Source organism: Macrobrachium nipponense, chromosome 14, assembly GCF_015104395.2.
Source record: "Macrobrachium nipponense isolate FS-2020 chromosome 14, ASM1510439v2, whole genome shotgun sequence".
Taxonomy (NCBI): domain Eukaryota; kingdom Metazoa; phylum Arthropoda; class Malacostraca; order Decapoda; family Palaemonidae; genus Macrobrachium; species Macrobrachium nipponense.
In genome coordinates, this window is record NC_087207.1 from 27,344,312 (window position 1) to 27,356,811 (window position 12,500).

The following is a 12,500-nucleotide window of genomic DNA, read 5'->3' on the forward strand; positions in this document are numbered from 1 at the left end:
TCATTATTCCCATCATCAGTGTGAATATGAGTGTCGTAATTGTTATGGTCTCATTGCCGTCATTATAAGTATAATGATATTCATAGCATCAACAAGTGACCAAAACCTGGCTTTTGTTTATATTTCAATTTCACAGCGCACAGGAATTCGGTAGCCTCAGTGAAATACAGGAAGAAGGAGATAAAGATTAATAAATGAAGTAATAAGAGACGGAAATTAAAACAAATAAATAAATGATGTCAGTTTTTGTGAATTGAAAACCGACGATTATAATCCGAGCAGTTGGCGGTTGCCTGATGTTCGATGCTTTCACGGTTTATCGATTCCCATGAATATTTCATCATTCGACTTAACATCGCTTTGCGGTCGACGTTTCGCTGATTTGTCTTTAAAAAAACATTTAAAAAAAATCTATTTATGATTTTGAAATAAAATACATTTATATAAACATTGTACGAAAGCGAGCGACTTTGTTCAGTGCACTCAATCAAGAAAGCTAAATGTATCAAACGGTTTACCCTCCTTCAGTGCACCTTACGTGGTACACTGTAGGCATTACTTAAGGGTCTTTGCAGCGTCCCTTCGGCCCCTAGCTGCAACCACTTTCGTTCCTTTTACTGTACCTCCTTTCATATTCTCTTTCTTCATCTTACTTTCCCCCTTCTCTAACAATTGACTCATAGTGCAACTGCTTTGAGGTTTTCCTCCTGTTACACCTTTCAAACCTCTAACTGTCAGTTTCCGATTCAGCGCTGGATGACCTCGTAGGTCCCAGTGGTTGGCCTTTGGCCCAAATTCTATATTCATTCCAATGCAATTCAAAAAGGTTTACTCTGATACCGAATATAATTAATTTAACAAACTCCATACTTTTTTTTTGTATTTTGAAATATCTACTCAAATGTATTCGCTGTTTATTTATTTATCTATTTATTTATTTATTACTATTTTTTTAAATGTCTACTCAAATGTATTCGCTGTTTAATTATTTATCTATTTATTTATTTATCTATTACTTTTTTTCAAAAATTTCTACACAAATGTATTCGCTGTTTATTTACATACGAAGAATCCTCCTCTTTCTTTTGGCTCTTTATGAATGAATCATTATTATCATTATTCCCAGCTCGTCCCTTACAGGTTTCGAACTTGCAGCAAAAGTACCAGAATTATCTGCTAAGGAATCATTCACCGTCATAATGTTTTCTTTCTCCAACCTTCTTTTACCGCTTAATCTTGTCCGATTTTCTTCCTGTGTCCATTTACGTAATTTCAGTAGCGATTGTTTGACAGTCACTTGCTCAAAAAAGTTAACCAACGCGCGTTTATAATATTGCTCTTTGAAAAAAAAAAAAAAAAAAAGAATTTAAACGTATACATCTGGGTAGACCTCACATTATATTATCCTTACTTTGTAAATTCCATGTATATGGCCATGAACATAAATAAAGGATATTATTATTATTATTATATTATTATTATTATTATTATTATTATTATTTTTATTATTATTAATTATTATTATTATTATTATTATTATTATTATTATTATTATTATAAGAATAACCTTAGACATGACGATTCCCCAATAATATGGAAACCCGAATCAAATTAGATTTCACTATTCACGAGATGTTAATATTCTACGTTTTTCATTTTCCATAAGAATTTCCAGTCGTTTTCCTTCGTAATTCCGAACAGAAATGACAAGATTATGTAGGATGTCAGCATTTGAAAAGAAATTTATGTATGTTGTTGGACACGTGCGTAAGTAAAATCACACATGGGAACGTACAGGAATACTTCACATATAAGAACATACGTGAATACTTTCATACACAGAAACATACGTGAATACGCACAAACATAGGAACATATGTTAATACATTCACTCATGGGAACATACGTGAATACATTCACACATATGAACATACGTGAATACATTCACACATAGGAACATACGTGACAACAGTCACATACAGGAACATACGTGAATATATTCACGCATAGTAATATACATGAATATATTCACTGATAAAGACAGTATGAGTACTTCCGAGTTATTCATTTATTTTGTATATAGAGAAAAGGAAATATTTAGAAAGTATTCTTCTCTTTGTTGCCGCATTTACGTTGTTCTCTACCGGAATAAATCGAAATAAACCTCACAAGTTAACTTTAGATATTAAGACGCGGTCGGTTACGTCCGCTTTGCGTTCGTTCATCTAGCAGCTAATGAACGGTGCTTTGTGACTTCCTGAAGGTTAAATCTAACCTAAAATTATCAAATTCATCCCACAACAAAGCGTTTAGCATCTGTGCCCTACGAAGTTAGGGGTAAAGGGCAGTTCCTAGGTATAGGATGTAACTTTTGCAACGTTTATGTTGATGGTTTGAAATTTCTGAGAGATTTGTAAACTGAGTGGGAAACTTTGAAAGATAGATTATGATAGGTATTATAGCAGATAGTTAATCCTTTGCCCTCATAGGTGGATGGATATAAAGTAAGATAATCGGTAAGAAATGAGAACAATTTGTTGCTGGCGGATCGAATTCTTCAAGAAGAAGAGAAGTGCTAAATTCAAGAAATAAACATCACCTAGTAGTTATGAAATTTGGAACAAAGAGAGAGAGAGAGAGAGAGAGAGAGAGAGAGAGAGAGAGATATGCTGACGCTTTCACCCAAAATTATGATATTAGATAAATCGAGCGAATAGTCAAGATGATTGTGAGAAATTAATATTTTTATAATGTCTAGGATATTAAGCACAAAACTTCAAGTATTTTAGATAAACCATAAACCAGCTACTAGGAATGTTTGGCATTACATAACAAGATGTAACCCGGTTATCAGAGACTTAATTCATAAGAATCGTGTTAAGATAAAGCTAGAATGGGGGACAATTGACTGAGAGACATAAGATATAATCACATAGAAAGAGAGAGAGAGAGAGAGAGAGAGAGAGAGAGAGAGAGAGAGAGAGAGAGAGATTAAGAATTCTTTATGCAGTTTTACTTTTTTCCTCCCAACATTTGAATGTTTGCTTAAACGCAAACACTGAGAGAGAGAGAGAGAGAGAGAGAGAGAGAGAGAGAGAGAGAGAGAGAGAGAGAGAGAAATTAATATTTGTTTATGCAGGTCTTACTTTACTGTATAAACATTTGAATGTTTCCTTAAAGCGTAAACAAATAGAGAGAGAGAGAGAGAGAGAGAGAGAGAGAGAGAGAGAGAGGGAGAGAGAGAGAGAGATGATGAGTCACGCTTCTGCAAATGCCCATAGAGCCACGGAACGTGAGATCTTCGCACGGGCATTAAAAACTGCATAAATTGCAATGTAATCACATAATCACATGAGTGTGACACCAATCGTGCGGTGATTGACAGACTGTAGGAAACAGAGGAAAAAGAGACTGGCAGGATTTGAACTTTGAACTGACTGTGGATACCCTTTCCGAGTGGATGCAGATAAAATAGAAACATTTTACTGAAATTCTTAACCTCAGCTTCCGTGGTAATATTATAGTCAAGTGGTTCCATTCAGTGAAAGATGATGTAACGATACTTGAGATAATACCAATGTGTTCAGTTCATTAGAGGATGCTGAAGTGATACTTGAGGTAATGTTAAGGTGTTCAGTTGACATTTTATCAAGGTATTCAGTTTAATAGATGATATAGCGATACTTGAGATAATCCCAATGTGTTCAGTTCAATAGATGTTGGAACGATACTTGAGGGAATATTAAGGTGTTTAGTTGAGATGATATCAAGGTGTTCAGTTCAATAGATGTTGTAGCGATACTGGAGATGATATTAGTGTGTTCAGTTCAGTAGAAGATGTTGTAGCGATACCTGAGGTAATATCAAGGTGTTCAGTTCAGTAGATGTTGTAACGATACTTGAGATAATATTAAAGTGTTCAGTTCAATAGATGTTGTAACGATACCTGAGATAATATCCAGGTGTTCAGATTAACAGGAGAAGTTGTAGCAATACTTGCGATAATATCAAGGTGTTCAGTTCAATAGATGTTGTGGCGATACTTGAGTTAATAATAACTAAAACAATCGACAAAATAAAGAGCAGTTTTGATCGACCTGTACCAAATGCATGTCTTTGTTAATAGTTTAACTTTGAATTACTTTATCGAAATTCCTTTTTTATCTCGAATGTACATTCCCAAGGAAATGCTCTTCCATGATTTTTTATTGTGATGATGAAGGTGATAATGAAGGTGATGGTGATGATAATGACGTTGTTAGTGATGTTGTGTTATTGATGATGATACGGTAACGACGTCAGTCTGGCCTCTAACGGGATATGATGATAATGATAATGATGAAGAGGCTGATAATGATAATGAAAGAGAAGTTAAAGAGAGGAAAAGAAGAAGTCTTGATTATTATGATTATAATGTTGACGATAATAATATTAATAATGAGATAAAGTAGGGATAATGATAATAATAATTATATAATTATGAGGAGAGAGAGAGAGAGAGAGAGAGAGAGAGAGAGAGAGAGAGAGAGAGAGAGAGAGAAGAAAAACGAATTACTTATTCAATGTATTCGATTATATAGTTTACTATATAATTGTGGGTTTTTATTACATAACACAATAATAATAATAATAATAATAATAATAATAATAATAATAATAATAATAATAAGAATGAGAGAGAGAGAGAGAGAGAGAGAGAGAAAAGAAAACGCAACCGCTTATTCCAGGTATCCGACCACCGAAGGACCGCTTCTCCTGCCGTCTTGAAATCTCCGGGAGCTTCGCGCGTCACCGGAAGTCCGCCGGAAGAAGAACGGAGAATTCCCGGATTCCAGATGAACGGGCATTTCCGGATTCCAGAAGAACGGGGGATTTCCGAATTCCAGAAGAACGGGGGATTTCCGGATTCCAGAAGAACGGGGGATTTCCGGATTCCAGAAGAACGGGGCATTTCTGGATTCCAGAAGAACGGGCATTTCCGGATTCCAGAAGAACGGGGCATTTCTGGATTCCAGAAGAACGGGGGATTTCCGGATTCCAGAAGAACGGGGCATTTCTGGATTCCAGAAGAACGTGGGATTTCCGGATTCCAGAAGAACGGTGGATTCCTGGATTCCAGAATAACGGGGGATTTCCGGATTCCAAAAGAACGGGGTATTCCCAGATTCCAGAAGAACGGGGGATTTCCGGATTCCAGAAGATCAGGGAATTCCTGGATTCCAGAATAACGGGGGATTCGCGGATTCCAGAAGAGCGGGGACTCGCGGATTCCAGAAGAACTGGCGATTCCCGGATTCCGCATTTGCGTGCGGAAAGTATTAAGTTGTGCGGTCACGTGCGCGCGCCTGAGTGTAGTACATGAGTACGCGAAACTTCGTCGATATTCCACGATAGTCAGTGGGACTCTTATGTTTCGCCATATTACTGAATAAGTAATATTTTTTGAAAAGGTAATATTTCTAAATAAGTGTTATTTCTAAGTAAGCAATATTTTTTAAAGTGGTGATATTGATAAATAAATAATAACATCAAATAAATACTATTCCTAAGTAAGTAATATTTTTTAAATTGATAATATTTATGAATAAGTAAAATTGTTGAATAAGTATTATTTCTAAATAACTAGCATGTCTAAAGTAATGTTTATAAATAAGTAATAATTTTGAATAAGTAATTAGTGATATTTCTAAATAACGAATACTTTTACATAAGTAATTTTGTTAGCATAAGCATCACCATCAATAGAAATACAATGAAATAACATCACGAATAACGTCATCATCATCATTTCATCATATTCACTATACTCTTCATCGTCACAGTGAAAATATGCCACCGCATTTCCTTATAATGACGCAAATTGAATTATTCTTTTATCTCTTCACTTTCAAATAGAAAAGAAATAATATCTTCCAGGACATTTGCTTACTAATCAGATAACTGCATCTTCTAATTACAATGAGATTAGGAATTACTATTTTTCTTACACTCCGCAACTCCAAATAGAAACACACTATGCCTTCATATTAATTTATTGATTAGCATCTTTGAAAGAAAGGCGCTATTTTTATTATTATTATTATTATTATTATTATTATTGGGAAAGCAAATCCACAGTAGTATGCGTGTCTGGCTTTGCTATTTAAAGCATTTTAAGTAAATATTTCAAATAACAAAACCAAACACGCATTTTACTGTGGATATACTTTCCAATTTTATTGACTCGTGTGATTATGAGTTCCTTTGAATTATTATTATTATTATTATTATTATTATTATTATTCAAAAGATGAAAGTTATTCATATGGAACAAGCGCACCAAAGGGGCCATAACTTGGAATTCAAGCTTCCAAAAGAATATGGTGTTCATTAGGAAGAAGAAAGAGGAAGTAAGGGGAGATATTCATCTAGTATTTGACTTTTTTTTTTTCCTACCGGATATTTATTATAGTTACGCACAAACAAAGCAGCTTGCTATCAACGGGAAAGGTCAGTAAGGCACCAAATGTTAGTGATTTGCATTATGGCGCAAATATTTATGCGCGCTAGTTACAGATACGCATATTTAGTGCATACTTATGATAACACAGATGTCTGTGAAATGCAGCAGTGGAATTCATCGTCATTTTACGTAGAAATGTATTCTTGGAATCATATGAACACATTTTTTTTATTTTTCATATCTGAAGTGCAGTTGTAATCATATAAGCATAGTTTGGATATCACAATGGATTGTTATTGTAGCTCAAGAATTTCTTTTATCGAGCGTTTACGGCTCTCTCTCTCTCTCTCTCTCTCTCTCTCTCTCTCTCTCTCTCTCTCTCTCTCAGAACCGTAGGATCATAATCTGACTTGACTCTCATTGTATCAATCTAGCCATTACTTTTTGACTTGATTCTAATTGTATCAATGAAGACATTATTCTCTCTCTCTCTCTCTCTCTCTCTCTCTCTCTCTCTCTCTCTCTCTCTCTCTCTCTCTGAGCCGTCGGATCATAGTTTGATTCTCAAGTTGCCGAAATAAATGAGAAAATGAATTGCGGCCGAACTCACCGTTGTAGCTAAAGAGAGAACACGAGAGCAGAACCAGCAGAAGATGCCTCTGCAGCAGGCAGGTCGTGGGCCAGGAGAAAACAGCAGAAGCAGCAGTGGCAGTAGAAGTAGTAGCAGGAGATGTGGCGGAGGATGGGCGCGCGTGATGGGCCATTTTTAAGTTGGAATGGATAGTAGACTTTATCCAGGTGACTTTTTTTTTTTATTTCTCGACGAAGAGAAAGTGGATTTTTCCAAGTGTTTTTTTTTTTCAGGTTGTTGGTTGTTGTTGTTTTTGTTCTTTTTCTTCTTGTTTCCTTTGTAGTATTTACAAGATCGAACTAATTTTCACGGAACGTTAATGATGTCATATTTATTATATATATATATTTTTTAGATTTTGTGTTTTGTAGGACGTCAATTCTATTGATTTATTATATCTATCTTTTTACTATTTTAATTAAAGTAGGACGTAAATATAAGTATTTACTTTACGAACAATAACTTTTTTATATATTTTTAATTCTGTAGGACGTAAATATCGCTTATTGTTTATGTTATAAATTTATAACTCGTGTTTATATTTTGGGTCGCTTAGACCGTCGATAGCGATAGTATAAACTGGGAAATGTCTCATTCAGGATGCATATTTGGAAAACATCCGCAAACCGAACTATCCAACGACTTTACAACTCTGTCATTTTCTCGTTGGTTTTCCTTAGAATTCGACGGCATGGTTATGAAAGGAGGCCGCAGTTTCATGTCTCAGGTGTCGAGTGGTAACTTTTTCTTCTTCATGACACTCTGCTCCTACAGTGGAATTCTTCTCTCAGGCAACAGTCCCCTATAGCTTTCATATTCCCGTCATCCTGTCCTCCCAGAATGATGAATTCAGCCGGTAGTCATATTCATTTGGAAGTTCCGACGTTTTTCGATCAGGTTTCAATATTGATCAGCTGCCGAAAATGATCCTGACTTACCGTCTGGCAATACGGAAAGTTTACATCCCGAACATCCGTCAGAATCTGCTGCCAGATTCTTAGACTTGTGTTGATCATTCACAAGAGATTGCATCTGACGCTACTGCAACCTTTTCACGGTGGAATAAACGCCCTTCACGGACGAAGGTCCCACTGGGAGAAACACGGGTCCTTGGAAAACGACGCTAAAATAAAAGATGGGGAAGATTATCCCATTATCCTCGCGGGCTCGAAATCAAAACTACTCTTTCAATCGAAAGACGAAAGGACTCTAGAGCGCGTTCTCATTCGTGGTGACTCAATTAAAAATCCACCACGCTTTAATTCCAGAAGTCCTCGCGTCAACAGTCACTACTCTGGACCTCGAAGGACTCAAGGCAGACCCGGCGAAAAGGACGCGACAGCCGCGGAAGACCGTCCTATGACAACCGCATGGGATGCCGGACACCAGACACAGCGCGTCCGCTCCTCCTCAAAGATGGCACGGCACTGGCACTGCCCTGAGCAGCAGCGAGTCACGAGTGACTGGGACTGGCCCGCGCGCGCGAGAGAGAGAGAGTGGGAGGGTGGGGGTGGGGTGTCTCTCGTATTCTCGAGTCCAGCAAACTTGAGAGTGGCCCGGCCAGGCCAGCCCGGGGCCAGATGCCGGCCAACAACGGTCACCCACTACTCTTCGACGATCACCTTCGGCCGCAATTAATTTCTCAATGCTCGTACGCTACTCCTTCTCTCTCTCTCTCTCTCTCTCTTTCTCTCTCTCTCTCTCGCGCGCTTTCCGATTCATCGCCTCTGGTGGGGAATATTCATGGCAACGCGATTGGATGTTTGGGGATTGCTATTTACATACGTGTATATATTTCCTAATATTTTCTACTAATTCCATTTAACTACTAAGTTACCTCCCTTCATCCTTTACCTTCTGAATCAAGGATGAACTCCCCGTGCAGAAAATTTCCACATAGCTCCTCTATACCGCTGCACTCAAAACTCCTCATTAGCAGCACGTCTGAACCCCAAATTAGACTATTATTAAAATGTAATTAGCCATTAGGTATTTCTATTTAATTTCCCAGCTAGACGATTCGTTTGGTGGGACTTTTAATCGTTGTTTGAATCCAAAGAAACTTTTTTTTTTTTTTTTTTTTTTTTTTTCATCCGTTGATGAACTTTATCCATTTTCTCTGTTTCAGATGTTTGATTTTTTTTTCCGTCTGGTCGTCTTTTAGTTAGCGAAAACTTGGTTTCAGCGTCGTTCCGTGTAAAGCTATTTGTCCATTTTATATGATAATAATAATAATAATAACAATAACAACAACAACCTTGTATAATGAAGGCTTAATTCAAATAGTCTGTTGTAATATTCAAAGACAAAACGATTGCGAATCGTAGAAAAATAAAGGTATTGCTCAGAAATGAACTATAGATAAGTGATGTGCAAATTAGTAAATGATTGAATGACTGGCTCCATCGAGCATCACTGCTTATGACGTGCGCGCAACTTGGTTTGCCTCGGGAAGACCAAATGATTGTTATTGTTTCTTTGTTCCTCACTGAGACCTCAATCGAGTATGCCTTGGCATCGCCTAAGGCAAGAGAGGTCAAATCAGGTCAGAAATTGGCCCAGTAAGGTATAGGTTTATAGGTTACCCTTACCCAAGTGCCGTCAGTGGATCTCATGCGGTGCACTGTAGGCATTACTTAAGGTTCTTTGCAGCGTGCCTTCGGCCCCTAGCTGCAACCACTTTCGTTCCTTTTACTGTACCTCCTTTCATGTTCTCTTTCTTCATCTTACTTTCCACCCTCTCCTAACACTTGATTCATAGTGTAACTGCTCTGAGGTTTTCCTCTTGTTACACCTTTCAAACCTTTTACTGCCAGTTTCCATTTCAGCGCTGAATGACCTCATAGGTCCCATTGGTTGGTCTTTGGCCTAAATTCTATAGTCAACTCAACCCTTACCCAAGGGTAGCCTGAGGGTAACTGGAATGCAAAGTAGCCGCAATCTGTTCTTTAGTTGAAGCTTTGAAAGAATACGGAATGGAGTGTAATACGTATAAAATTTAGGTCAAAGGCCAAGCGCTGGCACCTATGAGGTCATTCAGCGCTGAAAGGGAAATTGAGATTGAGGAGATTTGAAAGGTATAGCATGATGTAAAACTCGCAGTTGCACTATGAAAGTAAGATGGAAGAAAGAGAATATGAGCGGAGGTACGGTAAAATGAACGAAAGGGCTTAGGGCTAGGTGCCGATGAGACGCTGCAAAGAACCTTAAGAAATGCTTACAGTAAACCGCTTGAGGTGCACTGACGGTACTACCACATTACGGGGGACAAAAGAACACAACTTTGATAAAGGATTTAATTTTTTAGGTCAGACTTTATACAAGTTTGAGCTCTGAAAGAAACTGATGCTGAGCCGTAAAATGAACTAGTAAAAAAAAAAAAAAAAAAAAAAAAAAAAAAAAAAAAAAAAACTGAGATCTGAAATAAAAATGTGAACTTACATCTGTCTGAGCTATGAAATAAAAACTGACAAAAACAACACTTTTAAGTTTGGAAACAAACTGATAGAATCAGGAGTATAAGCGCATTTAAATGAATAAACAGACTCGCGTATATTTGCACCTCTAAATACACAAATAAAATCACGTGTCTTAGAGGCCTGGAATCTAGTACTGGTAAAATCACTAATGTGACATCATCACTAGACAAATCTCACGCGTATCACCACTGTTAACTAAATTCCTAATTTTTCAAGAAGACCAGAAGCAACGTATTAAAAAATCAATAACTGAAAAGAGTAATATTTAAATAAGATATTAAAAAAGTACTCTATAGATATAATATTTTAAAAAGTGATATTTAATTTAAAATTTTTAAGGTGATAATTTTTTTTTAATTTAATACAAAAAAATAGCAATATTTTTTTAAAATGTAATATAAAAATAGCATATATTTAAAAAAAGAAATTTATATGTTTTTAAAGTAACATTTTAAAAATCATATTAAAATAATATTTACAAAAGTAATTTTTAAAAAATATTTTAAAGACTAATTATTTAAAAAAAAACTATTTAAAAAAAAGTAATATTTAAAAAAGCACTTGAAAAAAATTAATATTTAAATAGGAAATATTTGAAAAAAGTAATATTAAAAAAAATGCAATATAAAAAACATAGCAAATTTGGGCAATGGACAGGGGGAAGGAGGGGGGGCGGGGGGCGGTCCGGTCCGTGACATTTTCAATTCATTATCCGCCGATAATGACCCGTAGGGTGCCATGATTAACGGAGGGCTAATCCAGAAAAAGAGCGCCAATCTCCGAGGAGCCCGACAAGCCCCCCTCTCTCATTTTTAAGGTTACGCCTTCCTGACAGTTATTAGGACTCTCTTAAGCTGTCTAAGAGGGGAAATTAATTTGGTTAGTTGGCCAAACTGCGCGCCATTTTCGCTGGTGGAACGAAAATATAGGCTCGTGAGCCGACACTTGAGTGACACGTAGCCACAGACCGCCGATAAGATGGCCGGGGAGAGAGAGAGAGAGAGAGAGAGAGAGAGAGAGAGAGAGGAGGAAAATTTGTAAGATGAGGGCTAGCAAGAGTGTGTGAAAGACGAGAGAGAAGAGAGAGAGAGAGAGATGAGGAAAATTTATAAGATGCGGATTAGTAAGAGTGTGTGAAAGAAGAGAGAGAGAGAGAGAGAGAGAGAGAGAGAGAGAGAGAGAGAGAGAGAGAGAGGAGGAAGAAGAAAATTTGCACTAGAAGTAGAGTTAAAAAAAAAAAGTAAAATACATAATTAAAGACAGACAGACAGCAATTAAGAGTGATTATCTCCCACTGAAATAACAAACAGCTTTATTATGATACATCATGCAAGATGATACTTATTCAATGGTCTTGAAATGTCTCCCCCCGAAGGTGCTTGCTAAACTCATAACTCTGTTGTAAATCACCTTTTGTCTTATGCATTTTGGAACGACTTTCATTCTCAATTAATGTCATTTTTCTTGATGCGTTTTAGAAAGTAATCGTAAATTGATGTCATATCGGGTTATGCCTTCAGGAACACTTTTTTTTTGCTGTAATTATATTCGTCTGAGGCGTGGTAAAGTTTCAAACTGGATTTGTCAGTAATGCATTTTTCTTTGCCTTTTTTCATCCTAAAACAAATATATTGATATTATTACGGAAACACTGAGACTGAAAAGAAAAATCTATTCCTGTAACTTATAAGACACAACTGGGGCTGTGTTAGTAGAAAATATTGTACAAAAGAAATGTAGGTAAGTTTATATCCCTTTAATTTAATTTAATTTGATTTATATTAATTAGTTTACTACGCTTTTATCTAAATTGAATAGGATACTAACAGTTATCCAATCGATCGAGGAAAAAGTTCACCAACATATTTTAGAAGACTATTCTGCTTAGCAAGCGGAGCTAAGCTATGAGAGAAAGGATTCGTCTACAGCGCAGTAAAATGTCTTAAAC

General features: G+C 36.5%; 1 protein-coding gene and 1 pseudogene across 1 annotated transcript in view; both read right to left on the minus strand.

Moving 5' to 3' along the window:
- The window catches only part of LOC135226435 (cell adhesion molecule 2-like), an 82,686-nt gene extending 74,174 nt beyond the window's left edge, over positions 1-8,512 (minus strand). Inside the window, exon 1 of the mRNA XM_064265993.1 lies at positions 7,053-8,512. Coding sequence (XP_064122063.1) covers positions 7,053-7,206 — 154 coding nt within the window. The 5' untranslated portion in view covers positions 7,207-8,512. The remainder of the gene's footprint in view (positions 1-7,052) is intronic.
- A 2,915-nt stretch (positions 8,513-11,427) lies between these two features.
- Positions 11,428-12,500, minus strand: part of LOC135226433 (hexokinase-1-like) — a 51,340-nt pseudogene continuing 50,267 nt past the window's right edge.